Genomic DNA, 26,530 nt, shown 5'->3' on the forward strand with positions numbered 1-26,530 from the left:
ACCCAGCCCCCCTCTCCCTCCTCCATCTCCCCCCCCCCCCAAGACCAGCAAAACTGCCTACTGGGCTTTCTCAGCAACGTAAGCAGTTCTGGGATGGTTTCATCTGGACACATTTCTGTGTGTGTGTGTGTGCGCGCATTCTTCCTTCGAGGCCATTGAGATCTGTGCATTGCACGATACAATCACATGTGTGCGTTGAACTTTGACGGATGGAGAACACAACTTAACAATGAGGCCGTGTAAAGCAGAAGGCTGCGTGTCATCCGTGACAGAGGGGCGTGCGGTGGCGTGATGGAGCCTACAGGTGGCAGTATTTCAAAGGAAACGTGGGCGTGTTGCCGTGCGTTTTTATGGAATTCTGAATGGATATAAAATACCTCTGTTCACCTCAAAGGACAACGAATCCCAAAGTATAAGCCCAAAAATAAGATGTGATTTCATCCTGTGCCTTTCTGATAATATTTCCCAATACATTTGAATTGTTTTTTCTCTTTTCAATCTGCACCACCTATCTCACAGTCATTGATAACACAAATCAGCTGAATATCACTTGTATCCATCCACAAATCCCTCAAAGGGTCCAGCTAATGCCTCACAGACACGACATCTATTGCAGGGCGCGCAAGTTGTGCCAAAGGATGACGCGTCGGAGGTTGGGTCTAGAAGCGCACACTGTACGTGAGGTGCAAGTGAACTGATGTGTGACTTCATAGCATCGGCGAGAGAGAGAGAGAGAGAGAGAGAGAGAGAGAGAGAGAGAGAGAGAGAGAGAGAGAGGGGGGGAGAGAATCAGTCACTCGATAGTCTCCTTCCCAGCGGCTGACGGTGAGACGCTCTCTGCTGTCCCGATGACTCCACGGGCCGTGCGTTGCGTGCGGCGCGCAGAACACATTGAATAAGTTCTTTCATTCACGGACGCGGGACGTTTCCTTTTTCTAAAAAAAAAAAGAAGAAAGGAGCGACAACAGCCAGTAACCGGGAGACAACCGGAGCAGCGGTGCTCGTGAATGAGTCTCCTCTTATTTCAAGGTGAGTAGCGTCTCCATCGCGGGCGGCAGCCTGTATACGTGCAGCCCGGAGGTCCGCGGAACGGGAAAGTTGGGTCGACTTTACGCGCCTCCAGGGCGCGGTGAACAGTCTGTATGTAGGTCTTCTATCAAATGTTGCATGAGGCAAATCCATAAATGATGTATATGTTCAGGAGGAGGGAGGGGGGGGGGGGGGGGGGGGGGCACCTGGAACAACGAACAGATGTGGACCGATGCCTCAGCTTCAGCACCGGCCACAGACTCATAACGCCACGATGGCGCTGAACGCCACGGCATTATGAGAGGGATGCTTTTCACTCACATAACTCAGTGTGGATTATTCAGCGCGGCGAATATCGGCGGTCACCGGGAGAATACCACAAGTGAAGTGTTTAGCCCGGGGACAGTCGGTCCCCGCGTTGCCGCCCCGCCTCCGGCCGCCGGAGCCCGGTGCAGCCCGGTGCAGCGCAGAGCAGGAGCCGCTGGGATGCTGATAAGCCCGGGCAGGAGCCGAGATAGGAGCCCTGGCCTGGGAGCACCGAGGCGCACACGCACGCACGCACGCACGCACACACGCACACACACACACACACACACACACACACACACACACACACACACACACACACACACACACACACACACACACACACAGCTGTGGCGGTGCCAACCTCAACAATGCTGTTGACCAAGTGCATCTTTGTTTCTAGCAGCCGTCTGTGTGTGTGTGTGTGTGTGTGTGTGTGTGGGCGCTGCACAAGTAGTGCTGGTTGTTGGATTCACGGCTCTTTGACTCTCACGAGCCCCTCGTTTCCCTCAGTGTGCTCCCTGTCTCCCTCTCTATTTGCTCCGGCTTATCTGGCTGGCCAGTTGGACTAGCCTTTATTCTCATGGCCCCTCCAGAGTGGGCAAAGCCTCTCTTGGAGAGAGAGACACAGAGAGAGAGAGAGAGAGAGAGAGAGAGAGAGAGGGAGAGATTGGCTTCTCCCTCAGCATGTTCACGCCAGTCATGCACTTTATCAGTTGCCTGCTAATTTTAGAATTTAAATGAATCGACACATTAGTTCTGTCTCTCACTCTTTTGCAAACGTTTGACGGCATTAAATGGAAATGAGGTTTTGGTCGTGATGGTTGCCGTTGGAGGAGTTTTAGTAGTCGGGGCGATCTAGTCTTTACTCCTGCCATGGACCCATTTTTAAAGGGTCACTTGATCTAAATTCACAAAGAACTATATTTGCTCGTCCTTACTTTATAAGCCATTAAGCCATACGGATACTTCTGGTATCTCGGGGGATTAGTCTGCCGTCATCAATGCAGTGGGAACAAATCTGCGCAGAGACCTCAATGTGGCCAGTTTTGTATACTTTTATAAGAGAATAATGCTGATGAAACCTGCGGCTCATCCAGCGTCATCTGGACGTGGAACGAAAAGTTGCAGATGAGATTTGTTAAATGTGATTTCCACTCTTTGCACTTTATGTCCAGCCATTTATATTAATGGCTGGACATAAAGTCTAAAGTAGGGTGAACTAAACCATATTTATGATATGGTTGAGCAACATACGACAAGTTGAAAATCGTCCCAAAAAATCAAGTTGAAAATCGTCCCAAATGAAGCATGTATTGGTAGTTTTATTTACCGTGTGTTTTCTGTGTTGGCAGAATTCAGGTGAAACTGCATCATTTTGGGGTCTTCTGAGCGTAGGTGTCATTTGGAACAAGTTAAGCGTTATCTCAGCCTCCCGCCGAGGTTAATGAGCTCTAATGCACGTTTGAAGAGACAACAAAACCCCCAAGAAAAAAAACAAAAAAAAAACTTTTGATTTAAATGACCACCGCTTCAAACCCGTGACGTGGATCGCCGAGTAATTCCAGCATCCGGGAGCGAGTTGTGGGTGAGGGGCAAAGGCGAAGCGCAGTCGCCGCAATGCATTAGGAGAATTAGTGTATGTAACACAATTACACGCTGTGTGAGTGCACAGCAGCTCAGTACTACTACCCATAGCTGGAGACCCTCCACCTCCAACCCCTCCTCCCCCTCCCCTCCTCTAGGCCCCTTGCCAACAGAGACACTGATTAAACACGACTGCTCGGATGCTACACAGCCCGAGGAGGAGAGAGAAGAAGCGAAGCGAGTGTGCGTGTGCGTGTAGTGTGCGTGTCCGTGTGGGTACTGTGCGCTCGTCTACACGCGTGGATTCACTGTGACTCTGCAAAGGTGCTGCACAGGAGAAAGAAGAGGAGAGACATCAATATACTGCACGACCGCTATCCGGCCGTCCTCCTTCTTTCCTCTACACCCCCCCCCCCCACAGCTTTCAATCTTCTTGTGATCCTGGCCTGGGGGGGGGGGGGGGTTAGTTGTACAGGTAGTTTAAGCGGAGAATAGGGAGGTGGAAATGGGAAAGACAGAGCGAGAGGGGGAGAGAGGAAGGCAACGGGGGGAGGAGGCAAGGAAAAGGGAGGAGAGGTACAAGTGGAAGCGTGCAGCTCACCTGCCAGATGGCAGCTCTGGCAGGGCTCAGCGTGCAGCGATGACGGTGTCGCAATATGGCGCACCGCCTCCAGATTGTCACACCGCCGCTAATACAAACAGTGCAATAACTTTGCTGGTGTGTGTGTTTTGCATTATTTCCTCTGGCACATGGTGGAGGCAGGCAGCATATGGTTGTAAAGGAAACTGAGTTGAGGGACGTCACTTTTTTTTTTTTTTTTGGTTTGTTGGGAAATAATTGACAAGCTGGAAGAGTTTGTAATCAGTTTTATACTTAGAGGCGTATTTTAGACTCAAGGCGAGATTACTCGTAAGCAGGACTGCTCCGCTTATTTAAACAGGTGTATGATGTTTTCTTTGGCTTCGGAGGGCTTTCTGAAGTCTGGGAAAGAGGTGATATCAGGTTGGGCTTGACGACGACAGATTTTTAACGTAAAGTCTGCGGGATGTGGAGTTTTTTCTACAAAGATGCTATCGAGTTGCGTAAGAAAAGCAGCTGCCGCCGATATTAGGGGCCAAAAGTCAGAACGTCTCGGCCTCTTCTGCACAATAACCTCTCTCACCAGTCCCCCGACCACCGAGCAAAGACGACACACAGTGCTTGTGCTTGTATTTTCTCATACTTACTGTCCGAATACATCGGCATTCATCCTCTGTCCTAGAAGCTCATATAGCGCTTGTTGCTTTAAGTCCACCTCTAAAAGAAAAAGGTTGTCTTACTTCTCAGTTTTGGGGTTGGTAACGACTCAGGATGCTCAAATGTACTGTGCACAAATGCACAAGCACCGAAAAATTGTAGTTGAGGATATTTCTTCTTTAACTCATCCGATGATGAAAAAAGAACATCTTGGAAATTTCAAATCAATTTTCAAGTGAAATGGGAGAATTTAATAAAGAGATGTAAATTCAGTTATTGGTCACAGGAAATGCATTTTATACTACATGTAAAATGTATGGAAATTGGTATTAATGCGGTAGAGCCGTGGCGAATATGTGTTACTTCACCTAAAACTTCCTTCCATTTCATCAAATGCTTCCAACTGAATTTTTTTTTGCCATTTCCAAGAACATCTCTGTAGCACTTTCTTCATGGCATGTCACGGCAAGCAGGTGAAATCCTCAATAAATAATAACATCTGCGACTTTTGAAGCATCCAACCCTTCCTTCACTGGTGTATAGATTTAAAGAACCGTTGCTCAATGAAACCGCAGAAGCAAGACGCTACTAAATTACTTCTCCCTTGAGCCTTTTAGCAGAAGTCTTTTTCTTTATTAAAGTCACAACACTGGATGACTTTCTTGTCTCAGAGAAAAAGTCACAAATCAGTTCCCTTCGACAAGACTCCGAAAGCCCAGCGCACCTGGACTACATCCGACATGAACAGCCTTCAGGAAGCCGCAAACCATTTCCTTAATAGACTTAGAGAATTTAATGTTAATTTCAGGCCCAAGTCTCCTATCAAGAGGGACAGGTTGAAGGGATTGGAGGATGTTCTCTGCCGTGCTAAATCCTTCTCTGTTTTCCCCATTGTGTGTTAAACCTTAAGGAGGTTTTGTACAAAAATAACACATGTATAAAACCTGCGTCCCATTCCAGTGAATTCAATCAGAGACTCTGGAGGCTGGAAGGAGCTTCGGAGTAGGTCAGCATTCGGGACGAGCTGGACCGGGATGACCTTTGAGGACAGACTGGGGCAATCTGGGCAGGTGCTTGCATTTGGGTGAATGGCCGCCCAAGGCCTTATTTGCACCGCGGATTAAAGGGATTATGGGGCAGCAGATACTTAAGAGGGAAAGTTGTAGAACGGCACGACACGCATGGCCTCTCCTCCTCTTTGCTGCTTCTCTCTGCCTCGCTCGCCGCCTATCGCCGTCTCCTCTCGCTCAACCGCGATTTGTCGGCGGCGGAGGTAGCAGCTGTTCCTTTTGCATTGTAATTTCTTTGATGGTAATTATTCGTGCCAGCTACCTCCAACCTTGGCATCCTCCGCCCCACGAAGCCATATGGGCAGAGAAGGAAGGAAGCCGAGGAAACGAAAAGGCTTCTTTGGAATAAGTTATTTGATTTCGGTGTGCAGTGGTGGGGGAATTATGGACATATGTGATCCACAGCTTCACACGGATGCTCTGCATCACTGTGTTTGATTATTTTTCTCAATCATACACTCGCAGGGGTCTAGTTTCCGCCGAGTGTAATGTATGCGCGCTGTCAGGTCTCCATGAGTTATGTATGCGAAAGCAATATAGCTCTGCACATCGTAACTGAATCATCCTGAGCAGAAATATGGCTTTGTTCTGGAGAAAAAGCAATGTCAACTCGGAGGAAAAAAAGAAGAGAGAAAGTCTGAAGAATGGAGCAGACAATAAAATTACAGCCGTGCCAGAGGAGGAATCGCAGGCTGGTAGTTACAAAAAGAAAAAACACACACACACACACAAACATGCAACTGGAGAGCGGCTCTGTACTTGTCTCACATTTCACCGCCCTCTATTCTCTACTCCCCCTCAGCTGCACCGTCCACACGGCCCTCGTAGCCGCCGTCGGACTCCTTTTGGGAACCCCTCGTTATTCCTATTCTTGCACTTAGGCGACATTCAGGATGAGGGGTTGCCGCTGCAGCCGCTGCTGCTCGCGCACCGCGTGGCTCCCGAAAGGAGAAGAAAAAAAACACGCCGCTCTCTCTGTCTTCTTCTGCGCTCTGCTGAATTATAGAAGGCCGCCTATTGCACCCGAGCAGCGTAGGTTTTCATCACGGTGCTGGAGGTCACTTTGACTTTCCCCTCTACGCTCATCATATATGCAACGCCAGAGCTTCGGCAGTCAGAGAGCCTGCTTTGAGGGTCACCATTAACCGGGGAAGACCGACAATGAGATTGGCGCTGAGAGGAAGGAAGGCAGGGAGGAGGAAGGGACGCATGGCTAAATCTTGACGGTGGCAGCGGCGCCCTTCATCCGGTCCCTGCTCTTAACAGCAATTTCAGATAGAGCACTGCATCTGCATGTATAATGCATGCGCCCTAAGATAATGGCATGCATTGCAGAGGAGGCGGCTGACTGTGTGGTGATGTGTCGGAATGGGTCCCCTATGTCACATTCGCCCCCCGCCCAGGTCCCCTCGCAGCATCCGGCTCTTATTAGGAGCACGGCGTGTCACGGTGACAGTGCCGCTTTAGTGTTCCCCGCGGATATCCGCTGCAACGCCATCATCAAGATTAGTGGCTGCCTGGAGAGCTCTAAAACGTGCAATGTCTGCTCTGACTAATAAACTAAACAACAACTAACGAAAAAAAAGAAAAGGCAATTACGGTTGTTTTTCATGAATCTACAATCATGCGAATCAGAGCTGCCAACAAAACTAAATGAATTTACAACTTTGGTTTCCAGAGAATACTAGCAATCCCAAAGTCTTGGGTTCGTTAATCTAAATACTGGTTGGAAGATTGTTCCCCCCCCCCCCGTCTGACTGGGGCGGAAACGCCGCTGTTTGAATTTTACATTTCAGAACATAATGATTCAAACGAACCACGGCCCACTGTCACGAAATGTTACCGTGCGGCATCAACGTGGAAACATCCCGGAGGCATGTGCAGCGTGAGCATCCACGCTGCACAATATTCCCTCCAAGAGGAGGTGGAGGCGCCCATCGCCCCGCGGTGCCCCTTCCCCAACGCAGCCGCGGATAAAACACGCTGGACTGATCACAAAACATCGCCTTTTCTAATAAACCCCACCGGTCACTTGTGATTCAACATGACATTCATTTATAAGTCATCCTTGATAAAGAAGGCATTTCCATGTCCTAATTCCCCCCGACTCATCACAAGGTACCAGCGACCGCCCCCGGCTCTGGCTTGCCGGCTGCCTCCTCCCTCCTGCCTCCGTCACGTTTGACCTACTTCTGTCTCCGCAACATCGTAAACAGATCGACTAATTGCCTTCATTTATTCATTTGGAAGTCAAGTTCTGTTGCGGCTCGTTCATGTGTAACGCGCACAACGCGTGCCCCCCCCCCTCCCTCCCTCCCCCGGCGACCCGCAGACGAAGATTTACGTACCGCGGGTTCAACGCTGAGTCTACATTGACGGAAAGGATCCGCGACAGCAACTTCTTCCTCTGAAATCTGAAAACATCTCCAAGAAGGAACTTATGTTCTCGGGGAACTGACCGGTCCCCGAGAACCACCTCAAAAAAAACCAACCTGTGCCTTTCTGCTGCCGGCTCGAAATCACGAGGACAGAAGCCGTTGTGACTGTTGTAGTTCAGACACTTTCCCGCCTTGTGGTATTATGCCGTTTTTGCCTTTTTTACAGCTTTGAAAATCTAGGCCACTAAAAACAACACTTTTTTTCCCGTTCCCTCTGATGCTGGTGACAATGATTCCCGTTGTGTTGACGAAGTATGAGAACGCAGATGTTTCTGGTGACCTTTAGAAATGTCACGGCAGTCTGAGCAGAGTGTTCCTGATCCAACACGGACCTGTAACCCGAAATCCAAACATTGACACATCTCATTGAATTGAAGGAGAATGTGTCCAAACGTTTGACTGGCTGATACTGTATGAGAAGAAGACCATGTTGTGCATCTCATGCTGGTGTGACAGTGTAAGATACAGAAAGAAGTCAGATGCTTATGCTTCTTGACACCATCCACTGGGTTTTCTAAATCGTGTCTCACAGTGGTGAAATCTTCGCAGCTTTTCTCCTATCAGAGATATTATCGACGACAGCTCCGGAATTTATGAATTCAACACAAGAAAAAATGTCTTCCTGAGCGCCGCGCTTTCGTCGCGCAATCGAGCATCGAAACTGACGCACAATGACAACATAACAAAGAAATATCCCCCTCGAAACATTTTGCTTCATCCCTTTCGGTAGATGGGTCAAACAAACAAGCTAATCATCCCCTTCCGCGCCGTGATTCACGCCTTCCGCCATGACAGCATTTCACCCCAATAAAGGCTGAACCCAAAGGACGGATTTGCCCCCGCCGACCTCGATCCAGGTCACGGGGGTCCGTGTTTGTGGAACCCTCACTCGCGCCGCGGTTTGGTTGCCCGCCGAGGGCCTTCGAGTCCCCGGCGAACCCGTGCTCCGGTTGCGCGAGTGTGAATGAGTCACGTCTGAGCTTGAGCGTGTCTGAGTGGCGAGGCGGAGAATCCAGCGGGGAGGACTGCGCAGGGCAAAGGGCTGTCTCTGTAATCCAGGGTAAACACTGAGCGGCATGACTGCACGCCTCGGACGTGACCGGAGCCGGGAGAACAGAAATGGACGAAGCCACGAGGCGGCTGCTCGCCTCCTCGTCCGCCACCAGCGCTTCCTATTTCCTCGCCTCCTTTTTTTCCTCCCTCTTTTGTACTTCCTCTCGGGGAGACTCTCAACACTGAGTTAACCTCTGAGTGTCGGTTGCTTATGATCATGCCAGACTCAAGCCTTTGGCTTTGCAAACACCATGCGGTGTGCAGTATGTGGGCGAGCGCTGTCTGATGATGTCTGCTTGAGATGAGGACGGGGCGTCGGGTTCTGATGAGATGGCAACGCAAATTACAAGTCGTCTCCGGTTTAAATCACAAACAGGGAAAATTCAAAAGCGCAGCCGACCAGTTGAGTTCTCCCCGACGTTTCTTTTCTGTTGCCTTTTTGTGGCGGCTCAAGGATACGCGCAAAGGATTGAAACAGAATTTTGTGAGCTCACGCTTTCACACAGCTCTCTACTTTACGTTCCGGCCTCCACTTTTTCTCAGTAAAAAGCTGCATGTGAAAAATAAATAAAAAAAAAGGTCTGGCACCCCAGGGAATAAAGGTTTCCGGTCACCGGAGTTCGGTGATCTGGTTTAGGCAATTTTGTTGACTGAAAACAAACACATGAATGCTTCAAAGAGTTTATATATTTTAGTTTACCCAGAAGCCAACAAACTGTCACTGCTTCTTCTCCAACATTTGAAAAACGGCTCCTTTTTTCATTTTCACCCGGTGCATAAAAAGGAGAAACAATAGAATATGATGGTTACGTCAACCCAGAAACTGGCGCAGGGACTCATCAGCTCGCAAAGGGATTTTCAGAAGGAATTAGCTGGACACCATTTTTGTCGGAAATCAAGAAGCTGTAAATATGACAGCCAACGTGTGCTGCCAAACCTCAGCTTCCTGAGAAGCAATGTGCAGTTTTGTGTCCAGTTGGGGGGGATGAAAGAGTTTGTAGAGAAAAGAAGAAGGAGCTTCAAGCCTCAGTTCAAGCGGAGAAGGATAAAGACGGAGATAAGCAGAGCGTGACTCACATTGGTCTCAGTAAAAGTCATCCCTTAGAATTAAAGAAAGGCCCGCAACAAACTTCACAATGAAACGCTGTGTCAGTGTGTCAGATATTGCTCTTCTGTGGCTAATTACTGGTACAGTCGCACACACCGAGCTCGCCAAATTGAGCGGAGAAGGTCGAGACACTGGAGCGGCTTCTCCCGCGGCGTGAGCGCGGCGGGGACAGATGGACAGGAGATGCTGGGGTGGAGCTGGACAATCGGCCCAGCGTCGCTCCATCCGCTCAGCCCGCTGGCTCCCTCTCAACTCAGCCGGACATCCCGCTGCCCGGCCAATGGCGAGCGCCCACCGCATCAGCCATGTCAGACCCCGGCGTCGGGATCTGACATGGCTGTCTTCATTTAACCTTTACTTACAGCCGGGAAGTCGCACCCCAGTTTGCGTTAGCTGCAGCCCAAAAAAAAAAGACACTCGCCATCGGGGCTTTTGGCAGGATACCATTTAAAAAAAAGAAAAAGAAGGTATTATTAGAGGAGCGTGAAGGGGCTGCTGGCGAGAACAAAGGGGGGAGATGGAAACGGGCTTTAGGAGCCGTCCTGCAGAAGGTGCCTCTGGTGACACATGGACGGGATTCAGGGTGAAGGCTCTTAAGTTAAGGGCCCGCCTCCTCTGCTGGCAGTTTTATTACTCCATTAATGGGCGTTGATGAAGCGACCGCCCACCCGACGCCACTTTATCTACGACGCTCGTCTCCACTATCACCTGTCGTCATTTTTTGGGCACGAGCGCTTTCTCTCTCCTCTGCGTGAGATCAAACTTAATCATCCAATAGATAAAACATCAGGCGGGGGAAAAAACAGTTAACACGTGGATATATCCTTTGTGTCCAACTTATCCATCGTCCAGTCCATCTCCAGGTTTACGGGACATTGTTTGTCCCCTGGAAAGTATTGACATAAAATATGCTAATGAAATTAAACAGGAAAGCGTGAGGGTTGACGCTGCCTGGCCCTGCATGTCTAATGACGCCCATCTCCAGAAGAAGCCTGATTAATTTAAGAATGCCGGCCGCGGTGGAGAGTGATTAATTCCCCCTGGATTCAAGCATTTAAACGAACGAGGCGGAGGGGAAGGCAAGAAAACAGGGAGCCAAAAACACGGACACATAATTAATACGTTTGGATCATTAAATTAGCCACCCAAACAGAGGGAATGCACAGCGACGGCGTGTCATTGCTTTGTTCAAGCAATACGCCACGGTGAGTTCTCTCTTACAGACAGGCGAATATAATGAGCCCCCCGTTTGGGTGGGGGAACATTGGAACATCTCTCGGGTTCGTAAATATGGGCAGACAGTTTGAACAAATGATCACTTGTTTATTTGATGTCTCATTTGTCTTACTTAGCGGAGATAGAGGAGGCAACAAGCTCATATACGTCGAGGGTGGCGGAGTGTCTGATGAAACCCTCGAGGCGCTTTTCCCACTCTGGAAACAGTCGAGGATCTTTTGCTGTTTAAAATAAATGTCTTTTATTTTCTCTTTCAGAATGATGTGAAGATCTCGACACGGGCGACACCGCGGCACACAATCCCCGGCGTTTTATCTGACCTCTGTATTAGTTTGTTTCCCGGAGTCCCGCGGGGATGCGACCGCGCTTGGAAAAAGGATGGACTTGCGGCGGCCTCGCTAAAGGTCACCGTCCCCCAAAGGTCATGTCGTGGCCCACGGCGCTATTGTGGCTATTGACTCTAATCTCTGCGCCTCAAAGGACGACCGTCGCGCAGACTCTGAACACCTTCCAATCAGAGAGGAGGGACTGGTCGCTGAACCACCTGACCGTGCACCAGTCCACCGGGGCTCTGTACGTCGGAGCCGTCAACCGGGTCTACAAGCTGTCGGCCAACCTCACCCTCCTGGTGTCCCACGACACGGGGCCGGAGTACGACAACAAAGCGTGCTACCCTCCGCTGATCGTCCAGCCCTGCTCCGAGCCGCTGGCCTCCACCGACAACGTCAACAAGCTGCTGCTCATCGACTACTCGCACCACCGGCTGCTGGCCTGCGGGAGCCTCTACCAGGGCGTGTGCAAGCTGCTGAGGCTGGACGACCTGTTCATCCTGGTGGAGCCCACGCACAAGAAGGAGCACTACCTGTCCAGCGACAACCGGACGGGCACCATGTACGGGGTGGTGGTGCCCTCGCAGGGGCAGGATGCCACCCTGTACGTGGGCACGGCCGTGGGCGGCAAGCAGGACTACTTCCCGACCATCTCCAGCCGCAAGCTGCCCCGCGACCCGGAATCCTCGGCCATGCTGGATTACGAGCTCCACACCGACTTTGTCTCCTCCCTCATCAAGATCCCCTCGGACACACTGGCTCTCGTGCCGCACTTTGACATCGACTACATCTACGGCTTCGCCAGCGGCAGCTTCGTCTACTTCCTGACGCTGCAGCCGGAGACGCCGGAGAACGGGATGCCAGCCGGCGGCTCCGCCGGCGACCTGTTCTACACCTCCCGCATAATCCGCCTGTGCAAAGGCGACAAGAAGTTCCACTCGTACGTGTCGCTTCCCGTGGGGTGCGTGCACAAGGGCGAGGAGTACCGCCTGCTGCAGGCGGCCCACCTGTCCAAGGCCGGCAGGGTTCTGGCAAAGTCGCTCAACATCAGCACCCAGGAGGACGTGCTCTTCGCCGTGTTCTCCAAGGGGCAGAAGCAGTGCCACGACCCGCCCGACCACTCCGCCCTCTGCGTCTTCACCATCCAAGACATCAACGCGCGCATCAAGGAGCGGCTGCAGTCCTGCTACCAGGGAGAGGGAAACCTGGAGCTGCACTGGCTTCTGGGAAAAGACGTGCAGTGCACCAAGGCGGTAGGAGGACTCTTTGATTTTGCCTTTTAACTAATTCGAAAATTAGGTCAAACTACAACTAAACTGCACTCTGTATTAGGTTTTAAGCGAAATATATTTTCCTCCCAATTTGCAGTTGCAGTTTTAAAACTATGGTTAAAAGGTGAACGTTGAAGAGTAAAACCCAGCAAAATGTTACTGAAAGTTAGCGAAAACATCTCAACGATGACTTTATATCCTCTTCATCAGCCTTCTTCCACCCTACGAGGAGGTACGCTGAGCACAATATATGTGATGCGCTTAAAAATAATAATAATCCGGGGGAAATACGTTTCACCCCAAAACATAATTTAAAAAAATGCAGCTTTATTGGATGACAATGTAATTTAACGGAGACCACGCGGCCTATAAGACACATATTTACCCCACCTGCGGACGGCACATAGATGATACTGAAAGTCGGCGCCGCCAGAGTCCACAGCCATGATTGAAGTCTAAATAGCTGTCAAGCGGGCGGCCGCGGCGGTGCTTGAAGACACCATTCAGGTTTTTAGGATCCCGCGAGAGCGGATGAGCCGCTGGAGATTAATTCCACAACGCACTAATCACAGGAGGTCTGTGCGGAGCTTTGATTTCATTCAGGGGTTTGGGCGCCGACTCCCGTCTTCTTCTCCTCCCTTTTCTCTCCTTCCCTCTCCCCACTTCAGCCCCCTTCCTTCTACTCTTGTTGCTGTCAGCGGTATTTGAGCCCTCAGAGACCTGTTCTTGATGTTGAGAAAAGCGCTTTCTTGTAAATGCCCAAGTCAATTTCTCTTGTGAAAGCTATAATTCTGTGTAATGAGTGGCTTTTATGGATGCAAGATGAAAGCAAACCATGAAAACAACGATATTCATCGCATCCATTGCTGTGGTCATTCAAATGTACTTCGTGCTATGCCATCAAACAAATAGTATGTACTCATAAAAGCCACTGAGGGAGGACAGAGAGACATAATATTAATACAATAGTTAACTCTCACTGCACCGTTAAGCTTTATATCTAAAATGCACTGTTAATAAATGTGAAGAAGTCATTAGATACTTGTTTCGTGGTTACATGATGTTACATGATGATGAGTGTGTCTAGAGATGCACTGTTTTTTGACGCCGACACTCCGACACTCATTTCACTTACATTTTTTGTTTATAATTAAAAAAAATAGTTAATCATAAATGTACTTGAGAAAAATATGATTATATTCTTCCATTCAAACAAAAAAGGATACTTGTCTCCCAAGCTCTGTTTATGTCTTTTTGTGACTTTGGGATTCTGGTGTTGTTGGTTTGCCTTTGCTTCCGGCCTTCATACAAGAGATTTTACCAGTTCAAATTTGTGTTTAAATTCTTCTTACCTCAATTAGACACATATTGCAGGATGTCACTTACCAAATCTGAGGTGTAGTTTTTCCAATATATACACGCAAGCTGGTGTGATTCACTTGGCAAAAGGATCCTGTGTCATATAATGTTCTATATTCACAACAAATTGCACAGGAGGCCTGAACATTCTGCATTGTATTTAAAGCAACAGAAAATCTGTAGATTATTTTCCATTTTATCCAAATCTTAGTTGGCCAATATCTACTTTTGACAACTGATACTCTCATACGATTATTCCCCTCCTGTGTCAAGATTTTTAAATGTGCCTGAAGTTAATTATTGAAAAAGGCGGCATCGTTGACACTTTTTTACACTCCGTGGAAGTTACAAAATGCCAATGTTTGCATCCGCCAACCACGGCGGTAGACGAGACCAAACAGCCACAGGCTGCACTTAGTCACAGAGTTGCTTTGGGCTAAATGCTCATTTTGAAGCTGAATCATAGCAGGCATAATGCTCCCCAAGCTCTAGTCTTAACTTAAGAGTGTTAGCATGCTAATAACTGAAGCTTTGCACCAAACTCAACGGTGCGATTGATGGGGCCAAAAAAAAATCAGAAGGGTTTTTTACTTGTAATGACAATTCAACCTGAAGCCTCTGCAATCGTTTAATAGGAATCCATCCAAAAGCTGGTGAGACTTTTCAGCTCAAATTACAGATATCAACTGGCTGTTAATGAATCACCTGAGCAAGCAGGATGCGTCCTCTGGGGATAATAAAAAATCTCTATTCCGATGACAAAAAAAACATTTGGCATCAGAATTTCCAACTGGCAATTTTGCAAGCAGTCAAGAGAAACAAATGCAAACGTCAAAACAAATATTCAAGTGACAAATATTCACAGGTTGTGAGAATACTCAAACGAGAGGACCTGACTGCTTGCATACTGGAAAGAAAACAGCTTATTAAGAGGGAGTTTATTTATGCAGCATTCACCTACACTGATCACACTCAGCAAAACGGAGGCACGTTGCTCGACGAAGGCAACAGCAACAACAGCAAGCGCTGATATGCATCAGGAGGAGGTGAAATAAGAAATTAGCTGCCCTAAAAAAGTAGATCTCTGCGCGGAGCGACGGGCAATTAGCAACGGCTTGAGTTGCGCGTTAGTAGATGTAACGGGACTGCGAAGCACGCGGCTCTCTTTGATGCTTAATCAGAACTTGACAACACGTCTTGTGCTGCGTCGTTGTGTGATGTCAGATCGAGTGATCTCAAAATCACAGGAAAACCGGTGCAAAATACACAGCGTTCCTCGCCCTCGCCATCAGCAATTAGTCTGCTCCTCGAATTCGCCCGCTCAGATGCTTGCGGGTAAAACCCCTTTTTGAGGAGATGTTTTTCCACTCGTTGAGCAGTAAGAGCATGTGTGGCTTGCCACGGGTCACTTTGAGTTCTTCTTCTTGAGTTTGTTTGTGTCTACAGCCATCTCGATCATTTTTCTGCCTCCCACTTACGCCCCCCCCCCCCTCCCCCTTCCTTTCATCTATCATCCGCACTCCTCTTTCCACTCTCCCCTTTTACATCCCTCCCTCCTTACTCTCCCCCCCCCCCCCCCCCCCTCTCTGCCTTTGTGCTCCCAATGCGTTCTTCATCTTCACCTCCAACGCTCCACTCCTCCATCCCTCCCTCCCTCCCTCCCTCCCTCCCTCTCTCCACGCAGCCGGTTCCCATCGATGATCACTTCTGTGGCCTGGACATAAACCAGCCCCTGGGGGGATCCCAGCTGGTGTCGGGTCGGACGGTGTACACGGAGAGCAGGGACAGGCTGACCTCCGTCACGTCCTACGTCTACAACGGACACAGCGTGATCTTCCTGGGGACCAGGAGCGGGCGGCTGAAGAAGGTGAGAGCACCGAGCAACACGGGTCCGATGCTGCCAGATCCTCTTTTTGACAAATAACACCAGTTATTTATAGAAATTGCTGATGAGCTGTCCAAGTTGCGTCCAACTGTTAAATTGCCACCTTTCTGTGCTGAATACGAAACAATTATGTGAGCAGGAGGAATCTTTGTGAACCCCATTTGACGTTAACATGCCTAAACACGTCATTTCATGCGTCCTTCATCTTGTATGAAGATTAAAATCCTTAATGAAGCAGGAACTAATTGCTGACAACAAAACTTGATGAATTAAGCTGTACTCGCGTGACATAGTCTCCCTCTCACTCCCTCACAGTTGTGGGACAGGCGAGTCAAAAATAACCATTAAAATCAATGCAGCGGAGGCAGAAATGTATTGATTTGTATATCCTAGTTTGTGACATACACCTGCAGACACATTAGAAGCACCTTTTCCCACAATGCAACGCAGACGTTACATGCTTTTGGACGAGCTTGGGAAAAAAGCATTTCGACCCGAAGAAATACTTCAACCACCCTGTTGAAACGATTGGCGTAACGTCTCTTTAATGTCTTGCGTCACTCTAAAAGGTTTCTGCCTCCATCATTTATCAGTGGTCCGTGAGAAAGACGCCACAGAGATTCGTCTCCCGCTGCTGCTTTTTGTGTCACATTTATGCAATAATGATCTTCAATCCATTAACACTAATTAATGAAATAATATGATCAATTAATGTCTCAATTAGCAGAGCTGGTTGTGTTTAACATGTCGTTGTGATTATGGAGGACATTATGAGGCTGTCAGAGGTGCAGTTATCATGCAGCCCGGCATCTTCCGCCACTCGACAGACGGATGTAATTTCCCACCCTTGACTACTTGAGCCACAACTGAAGCACATGTCTGTTCTTTCTGTTCCTCTGTATTAGCGACACGAAATTATGCAGCTCTGGAGACTCTTGTTTAACACTGTCCTGGCAGATTGTGGTTTAGAAGCAGCATGAAGTCCCTAGAGGACCCCTTCACTGATTTTGAACATTATCTCTGTGTGCTCGACAGTCATTTTTGCATTCATTCATTAACACAGTTAGAGGTGTAAGTGCACGTCCGCGTCAGGCTCAAATTACTAATCTGTAATCTATCAATCAAAGTATAATCTGTATTTCAAAGCCCAATATTATCAATCCGGTCCAGTTTTGAATTATTTCTTTTTCCTGTTATCAAGGTCCCGAAGAATGACTTTATCCCTCCTTTGTTTCGGAGATAAATTTGGTAATATCCTTAATTTTCAAATCCAAAAGCCCAAAACCAACAGAGGATTTCTAGTATAAATGCGGCATGCCTTAACCTTGATAAATCCTATTCCTCTGCGCCACACACATCCATTGTTGTCCAGAGACTATTAAAAACACGCTGTCGCCCTAGATGCCATATTATGAATATGATCAGTGTAGTTTATTTTGAGTCACCCCGGAAAAACAGCTCTGCTGCAGTGAAACACTCACTGGGACTAAATCTGCAGCTGAAAATAGGCCGCAACAGATGCACCATTTAGTCCCATTTTGCTAAAAATGGAAGAAGGTTTTAGGAAATGATTTCGCTTTAGCCTTTAAGTATATACAGTGTATGTGACCTCTTTTAATATCAGCTGGAACACGAGAGGCAGATTGCCACAGACGGACGCATTGGTCATTCTCAAATCTAACGAGATGGACCAAAGTATTGTTGATTTTGGTCTTTTGGTCAAAATTACAAAATATCTCCAGCCGTCTTCTTTGAAGTCTAAATTTAGTATTAGGTTACTGCTTTTCTCCCGTGCTTGCATCATCAGGTGAAGGCATTGATTATTAATGCGGAGTACTGACAAAGTGTTTGATTGACAGGAATTAGTTGGAACGTCACGTCTGAAGGAGCTTTCAAAGAGGGTCGAGATAGATTCACATGGGCGTAATAGCGCACACATTCGGACCCGGTTTCACCTCAAAGGCGTTACACGTGTTTAGTGAAGTTCGAAAAATGGGAGAAGCTCAAATCCTGACAATAAAGCCTTCACCCGAGTGGTCCGGTCCGACCTCCTGTGTACATGTTTCTGTCGCTCTTTCAGTCATGATAATATGGATTATGAACTGATGGCGTTTGTGGAGTGCACATGCATTGCTTTTTGTAGCCGCGTATGAGAACACCTTCTGGAAGAACCTGACAAGCCCTTTGTTTACTGTCCCCTTAATGGTAACTAACCGAACCATGAGACATCAAGGTGGGTTTAAAACATGATGTAGGCGAGCAAACACCAATACGCTTCAGATGTCCAAAAGCAGGCTCCTAGAGGAACGTATCATCCGCTCAGATCGCTGTAGGAACCCGAACACCAAGCCCACAGACATGAGATGACCTCTTTCTGAGAGGTTCATGAAGTTGATTTAGCTCATTGTCCATCATGTTTAATTTTGAAGTCAGACTGTAGCGATATATTATCATGAAGCTCCTATAAGGCGCCTTCTTTTGATTTAACCGCATTGACTTGGTAGCACCCGTGGGCTCTGCTTACTGCGCAGTTGTTAAGGCACGCAGCTGACTGAGTAAATGTGCGAGAGGACTGTTGTGACATTAGCCTGGAGGCCTCAGTCTTATGAGGCGCAATCTGTCTGACACACACACACACACACACACAAACGCACACAGAAGTCCAGACTGGGAGCGCAGATAGCATCACTGAAGCTCTTTCATCAGATGAGCCATCGGGGAACAAAAAAACAAACAAGATAGCCTGACAGAGAGAGAGAGAGAGAGAGAGAGAAAACCGATACAGACAAAGCGAGACGCAGACTGCCAAAGGAAAGGAACAACAGACTGAGACATAAATTGAGAAAAAGAAAGGTTGATGAAGAGGGATAAGAAGCGAGAAAGCAAAAAGAAAGCGATATGCTTTGCGTGTGTTCAGGAAGCGAGCAGTAAGTTTGTGTTAGGAGCACGAGGAATCCATCATTCCCGCTTTAAGTGCAGAGCGTCTAAAGGCCACAGATTGTCATTACGAAGCGCCCTGATCCAGACTGCCAGGAGCCTCCGAGGAGCAAGGGGTCACCAGGCGAGTCCTATTCCATCACCCCCAAATGGACGGGCCGAGTGGAAAGGTGGCATGACAACAGATGGCAACGGCGGATCTCTCCGGCAGCAGAGCCTTTGCAAAAGGTCAAGCCTAGGTGTAACCGGGGTTAAAGGTCACGGGGGTAGCCGACCGTACCACATTCCGCCCTGCGTGCGGCACATGGATGAGTCTCTTGCTAGTCAAAGATACACAACAGCACATTTCTATTATCACCTGTCACAGTTGCTGCCTCAGGTGGTTGATTTGAGCGGCGTGTGTGACACAGCAGGTACCTGCGCCGAACACAAAAAGGGGTTGTTGCACTTTGCATGACGTTCGTTGATGAGGTGAATCCAGGTAAAAGCCATTATCTCTCCCTGATCCTTATTGAGGTCTCAAAGCAGGAGGCCTTGACAGATGCAACCTTCCGTGGCACAGTTTCCACATGTTAGCAACATTCTAGTAGGCGCAAGATCGGAATCTCAGTCAATTCAACAATTTCAACCATAATTTGCTGAGGTGATGCTCCAAAAATAAATGTGAGCAGCAGTCTTGACAAAGGATACACGCACAAACAATTCTTTAGAGCCAAAAATTCGCTGGAAAGGGGCAAACCCTCAGCATGGAACACCCTCGCGTATGCATCAAGCATAAATAACGCTATCGACTTTTAGATGGTGATTAAAGTGTTAGATGTTCTCGTTTTGGGAGCATGGGACACGTCCCGAACTGAAACTAGATGAAGACTTAAAGTTTAAAGCCAAGGGCCACTGATCAATTTGTAATATTTGAGGAGCTGGAAGCGAGTTTCTGGATAAAGTCGACAAAATTACAACGTCTATAAATGGCTTTGATTTTTTAATTAATGATTTATATCATTCAGCTCCAAAAGCTGTACGACTAAAAACACATTTCCCCAGGTTTTATACTTCATTTCACTTGAAGGGGAACAGCAGATTTTTGTGTCCGCGCTAGTGTAAGTAAGCAGCAGACACATTGTAGAGTGACATTATATTTGTGCTTACCCTGTGTCAGCTTCAAACACATAACCGGTGTTGAGTGGAATTGATTTTCCGGAGGAAATGTTTCTGCAGGGCGCAGTAATACTCAGAAGGAACTACAACTACTGGATTGCGACGTGTGTATCCCATTTCAGAGGGAAATCAATGATCTAGAACTGCAGTGTTATTGTTATTCACGATTAAACCCTTCGGTGTTGGAGTTCACCGTATGCAGACGACACACTCTTGGGGCTGCGAAAGAGGGAGGATTTGGGGGAGGGGAGGGGGGTCCCGTGCAGAAACCGGTCTTCTGAAGCATCACAAATCTGATCCCTGCAGCTTCTGAGCAGCAGTATTTCCACAGAGAAGGTTGGTAGTGTTAACCTCGCTGCGAATAAAGCCTTCGTCAAATACTCTCATGTGCAAATGGCGCCCTCATTACGGCTCGTTGAGAGTCGACCGGGTGGGGAAATTCTCCAGGGGACGGCTAAATGACTTGGACTTTTCAAAGTCACGGTTTCCAAAGGGGGCCCGGAAAGTGGAGGCCCTGTGATTGAAATCATTAGCATAGAGTTTCAGAGGAGGGGAGCGGGCGGAAGAGGTGTGTTTGGCGCTAATTTGAAAGGATTTTTATAGCCACATGAAGGGAGCTGGACCCGAGAGTGGTCGATAGCCGTGCCTCGGTGCAGCTGAAATAGTAAATGCTATTAAGACTGCCAATTTTGTGATAACAGGTAGAACAGGTGTCTATCTCCCTGCTGTTTCCCGACTGTAGTTTAATTAACATCGCCGCCGCTCTCTCTCTCTCTCGCTCTCTCTCTCTCTCGCTCTCCAACTCTCTCTGATCTTCCATTCGTTCCCTGGCTCATCCACAAAAAGTGCAACACACAAGGGGTCTGACTGCATTGCGGTCAGCAAAATGAAGACCATACGGGTGCCATGAATTGTTTCACTGTCCCCCCACTTCCCACTGCTTTTGTCGGGTGGAACCCGAAATACAATGGAAACGATCGGAGGGGCCGTGGGCGTACGGATGAGGACAGGAAAGAGAGGACAGGAAACGGTGTCCTCGAGGAGAGAGAAAGGACGCAGAGGCCGAGAGGAGACTGTGGTTAAGTTGCAGAACTCGTGGTCTTGGAAGCTCGCCATGGAGCCGGCGGTTCAGGCGAAAATAACGGCCGCTGCAACTGTGAGGTTTTCAACAACAACTCTGAGAAAACAACACACAGCAACGCGTCATGAACCTCTTCTTCCAGCCCAGTCGATCGTCGCGTTAAGGTTTGGCGTCTTGGATCAATAAGCTTCTCTGTGTGACTTTAGTTAATGTGATGGCCCTGCAGTACACGTCTCCTCCACCTCAAGAGACCCGTCCTCCCCCCTGAACTCTCTTCGCTTCTCATTAACCTGCCGCTCCGGGCATCAACCGTGAGCCCCGTCTCATTGGCATTCACAGAGGCGTGACGGTCATGTGGGCTAATCAATGCCCGCCGTCCTCGGCTGTCACCCTCGATCGGACCATATGCACGGCCACTCAACCTTAAAAGGCGGCCAGGTGTCCGGCCCTCATGTCGCCGCGTGGCCCGCGTGACAACATCGAGTCGGGCCGGTGCCAAGGTCTGTCTCGCAGTCTGCGTCACGTCTCTCTACATCTACTTTGGATCCAGTCTTGCGTGTACTTTCACCCTGTGCACCCTCTGCCCCGTGTAATGGGAGATCCTTCCGTGGTCTCCTGCCAGATTGTGACTTACTTGTGGTGGTTTTGCGTGAAAAACAATACTAAACCATGAATCGGAAGTTTGTCCGTACGGGATGATTGGGTGATTTTTTCATGTAACGTAAAGATAATCGAGGAAGACAGTTTGTAGAATAAATCAACCAGCGTCTTTGTGTTGGGTTCAGGTCGGACAGATTGAACCTCGTCAGAGTGGCAGATTGGAAATGATGTGTTTAGCAGAGAGCTCACAGCCTCCCGGGTCATCATCCATATGTTTAGGTTACACTGACTGGAGGCATATGGACACACTTTTTTTTTTTTTTTTTAAAGATTGGACAGCCATTACAGTATAAACACAGCAATCATCTGCTTTACAAGGTTTCCTCATCTGCAGCGGAAAAGCAGACGTTGGGAGAGATTTACATGTGTACTTCCTCTCGGCATGAATAAAATCACCGTCTGAAATGGATCCCAAAAACCAGCCCCACATGTAAAAGCTCCCGGGAGAGACGTCCCGGGGAGCGCAGCGCTCATGGCAGCTTTACAGCGGAGCCAACCTGAGTGAAGCCAAGTGACAGTTGTTGTTTCTTTTGGCCCTCGCAGGATGAGAGTGCAGCCGAGCATTTATGATGCAAACCCGGGGCCCGGAAGAAAGGGGTCTGTTTTCTGTTCCCGAGCACATGGGCTCATGTTGCATATCTGTTTGTGGAAGCCACGCTAAGCCGGGTTGTTTATATCCATCGCAGGTTCTGCGAGGGGAATTTTAGCAAAAGGAAGGATACTGCTGTTATTGGCTTAAATATTTTCACGGGTTAAATATATATTCTAGTCACGCTGGGAAGAGGAACTGAAATGACGGAGCTCAATGAGGTCATAGAAACATGTGGTATTAATGGCAAATCAGTCCGGTTCCATGACATGGACCACACAAGGGGAGACTGCATGGATCTTATCAACCAGGTTCCCTGAAGCTTCTCGGAAAATATGTAGCTGTTCGTCGCGACCCTTAAAGCGATGAACCAACTACTTCAATGAGACCCATTTTATATCGGCCACTTCCGGTGTCTCAGGCGGGTCGGTTAGCTTTTTTTTGAATGACCAAGAAACAGTCCAAAGCTTCATCGTGAGAGCGCTTTGTGGATTTCTTCACATGAGGTCACCTAGAAGGCACACTGAGCGTTTGTGGAGTGCATCTGATCACCGATGGATCCGATGTGTGAGGGAGCAGCCCGAGTGGCATTTTCTAGGATTTCATCCACGTGTTTCTAATCACGGATTTGTCCACTGACAAGTGAAAATTAGGTCCTAATTCTGCACTACACGGACTGCACGAGTGTTCCCGATGCGCAATAATCCATGAGATGGTGTATTGATCCGACAAGTGATTTGCAGACTTAATGAGAGCGCCACGACGTGTTAGTGTGCGTGCGTCCTTGTCGGCGTGCTCGTGTGTGCGCAGACGAGCGCGTGCGTGGAACTTTGTGTGCCATTTCCTGCATGCAGACTCATTATAAAACCAATTAAAGGCGCCTTACTCTCATCAGAGAGCCGTGGGGCTTAAGGAGCGCCGGAGGACCTGTTGTGCTCCCAGAGGCTTCTGCCCGGTCAGCCCGGGTTTTAAATGATAAAAAACACTTTGGATTCCAACTGAAATCCAACACCACGGATCGGTCACGATGGGTCAGTGCTCAGTCAACCCCGTCGCCATCAACTGAAAACACACGTGGCTCGTTAGCCGAGCTCCTCTAGACTCGTTTTTTTTTGGGTTGATGTTGTTATTTTTCACATGGTTTCACCACAGAAACATGCTCTGGTTTCTATCTATTCTATTTACGTAATGAAGAAGTGTGGGAAACAATAAAACTGGCTCCATTGCGGCGTGGGACAGCGGTGGAAAGGGAGAGGAGGAATAGGAAACGGAGGAAGAGGCGGAAGAAGAGACGACAGGGCGAGAGAAAGAGCCCAGACAGCGAGCGAGAGAGGAAGACGCCTGAAGGAGAAAGTTGGCGCGGCGTCGAGGCAATAACCGGCGAGAGACACGGTATCCTCCTGTGATCTGGAAGCAACAGACGATACCGTGTCACTATTGTGCTCATTACTTTGCTGTTTTTGTATGCAGAGGATGACGGCCCCACACTCCCAGTACCCCCCCACCCCTGTATACACCCTGCCTCCCACATAAACCAACACACACACACACACACACAGGCACATATCATTTCCCCCTCCTTTCTTCATTCCCGGCTGGCAGGGCTGACGGTTGGAGAGTTGCAGCTGCCTGGAAGGTGGAGGCGTGATTGATTGATGAAGTTTTGGAGCCCGGGGGATCCAATCATGTAATCAGCCCGTATTGATTGACTGTCCCCGTTGAGAGAGTGCTGAGGCTCGGCCACCGCGTGCGCTAGATAGACGCGGCGCGCGGTCAGAACGTTATGCAGTCGGAATGCGATTTGGGCGGCGAGGTCGCCCGAGTCCGGGCGGAGAATCTGCAGCGGCGCCACAGCGACACTTCTGCAAATTCTCCGCTCCAGTTCCTCATTATCTTGTGTTTATTTCAATTATTATGATTGAGGAATTAATTTAGCTGTACTGTAATTGCATCACATGGTTAATGATCTGATCTCTCGGGAATTTAGATAGGGCTCCGACCCGGGTTTGCAAAGCTAATGATCTTTTTTCCTGCTCTCCAGTTTATTTAGACCTTTCTCTCACATTTCACAATTCTGACTCATATTTCAAGTGTCAAGTTCATCTTACCTCGTGATGCAATTCACGTCACTCATGTGACACTGGTGAAAGATGGGATTCATGAAGGAGCCCTGCCGTCTCTCGGCGATGGCTACGCGATTTAAACCAGACAAAGAAGGAGGTTTGTATTTGCAGAAAGGAGATGAGATGATAAAACCCTTTCATAATAAAAGGGCCTCACTCACCGCTTCACATCTCTGCAAACTGTTTCACACCCTCAAACAGCTGCCTTCGCCCAGCTCCGACATCAGTGAGCCACTCATTTACAAAGAAAACCCTCCGCATTTGGTTCGCTCCGCTGCAACAATACGTCTCGCTTGCAGGCGGAGGTGAAAGACGAGGATGGAGGACCTCTCACCGGCGGGCATTTTGTGCTCCCTGCTGGCATTTAATAAGCCCCACAAGATTTCTGCCTCAAAGTCGTTCCAAAGTCAAACTATACGACTGAGCTCGGCGAGCACGTTGATAGAGCTGCGTGACGGCTGTGACCTCGGGGGTGGACGACAGAAGGAGAATCTGCGTTCTTCTTCTTGGTCTAAACGTTACGAAGCGCACACCGTTTCTCCGTGACATGAATGAATGATGAGGGCGTTGCACTCTTACTGTCGCTCCGTGTAGCGCTGATTCCAGCAGGAATGGCAAATTTTCGGTGATTTACTGCAAAGCACTTTTCACTTTGGGCACAAATGAAACAGGCTGTCGTTTACAGTAAACAGCCTCTCTGCAAAGGAGCTAATGTTCTGCCTGATCGCTGGAGAGGAGTTTACAACTGATTAAAAAACAAGATATAAATGTAAAACAGGACATGTTGTGATGCAACAATCCCCTATTGTGAAGAAAGTGGTGGTTATCACCATTTTAAAGCAGGAAATCGCACCGAACGACGCGAGCTCAAAGTGGAATCAAGCTGAGAGGGTGCTGTTCATCTCTTTAAAGCTGATGTTTAAAGGCAACCAAACCACAGTGGGACATTTGGAGCCACTCTACAAAAGTACAGTAAGCATTTATCCACTTTCTCCTCCCCACAGATCAGAGTGGACGGTCCTCTGGTGGGCGGCGTGCTGTACGAGACGGTGAGCGTGATGAAGGACGGCGGCCCCGTCCTCCGGGACATGGCCTTCTCCCTGGACCGCAGCTCTCTCTACGTCATGTCTGACAATCAGGTGAGGAAACGCAGCTGGCGTGAGGGCGAAGCGCTCAGCGGCCTTCAGCTGGGAGGTCGCGAGTTCGATGCCGCCCCCCCCCCCCCCCCCCCCGTGACGGCGAGACTTTGGCTTTTACGTCACACAAAACAGGGGATTTTTCGGTTTATGGCAAACTTGTGGCTGGAAAGTGTACAAGCAAACGCAGGATGTGTTGGGATCTTGATTGGATTGCAGTTTAATTGGAGAGATGTTGTTTTCTGCACAGATACCAGCGAATCATTATTCTGTTCAGCTCGGGAATCAGCAGTAAAAAAAAGATTAATTTGTGTCGAATGATAAATTAATGCCGTTTATTTGAAATAATACCTAATGATTATCCACAAAATCCAATGCGGCAACTTTCAAACCCTCACACGCTCAACCAAGGGATGGTTGAGCGTGTGTGTGGCGTGTGTGTGTGCGCCTGTGTGTGTGTGTGTGTGTGTGTGTGTGTGTGTGTGTCTGTGTGTAAGGGGACCGGCCGCTGTTCTAATTACTTATCCAAGCGAACGGCCTTACAGTGCATCCATCTTTTGTACAAGACACACACACACAACCCCCCCCCCATAGAAAACCATTAACGGCTTTTTTCCATTCTTTTCTGTGAGGCTGTACAACACCCCCCCCCCCCCCCACACTTGGCCCGCCATCAGAGGCGAGCAGTTGTTGTTGTGGTTGGACGATGCTCTGTGCACTCATTGCAGATAAGAGTGAGCAGTGGTAATCACTTTCAACTCCCATCAAGTGATTATTTTGGCGCAGCTGCGCGACACTGTGAAATGGGATTAGGAGTCAGTGCGGCTCAAAAAAAACTAAAAAAAAACTAAGAGAAAAGCCCCCGATCGCGGCTCGCAGTTGTCTCCTGACTGCTGGAATGTATCGAGCCGGAGTCACAGGACATCGGCACAGTTTGC

At 48.6% G+C, this 26,530-nt stretch overlaps 1 protein-coding gene across 1 annotated transcript in view; it reads left to right on the top strand.

The window, feature by feature from the left end:
- Positions 1-709: 709 nt before the first annotated feature.
- Positions 710-26,530, top strand: part of LOC120835715 (plexin-A2) — a 61,503-nt gene continuing 35,682 nt past the window's right edge. Inside the window, exons 1-4 of the mRNA XM_078092830.1 lie at positions 710-1,029; positions 11,322-12,646; positions 15,708-15,890; positions 25,461-25,595. Of these exons, the coding sequence (XP_077948956.1) occupies positions 11,420-12,646; positions 15,708-15,890; positions 25,461-25,595 (1,545 nt within the window). The 5' untranslated portion in view covers positions 710-1,029; positions 11,322-11,419. The remainder of the gene's footprint in view (positions 1,030-11,321; positions 12,647-15,707; positions 15,891-25,460; positions 25,596-26,530) is intronic.

This window comes from Gasterosteus aculeatus, chromosome 17 (assembly GCF_964276395.1).
Source record: "Gasterosteus aculeatus chromosome 17, fGasAcu3.hap1.1, whole genome shotgun sequence".
NCBI classification, from domain to species: Eukaryota; Metazoa; Chordata; class Actinopteri; order Perciformes; family Gasterosteidae; genus Gasterosteus; species Gasterosteus aculeatus.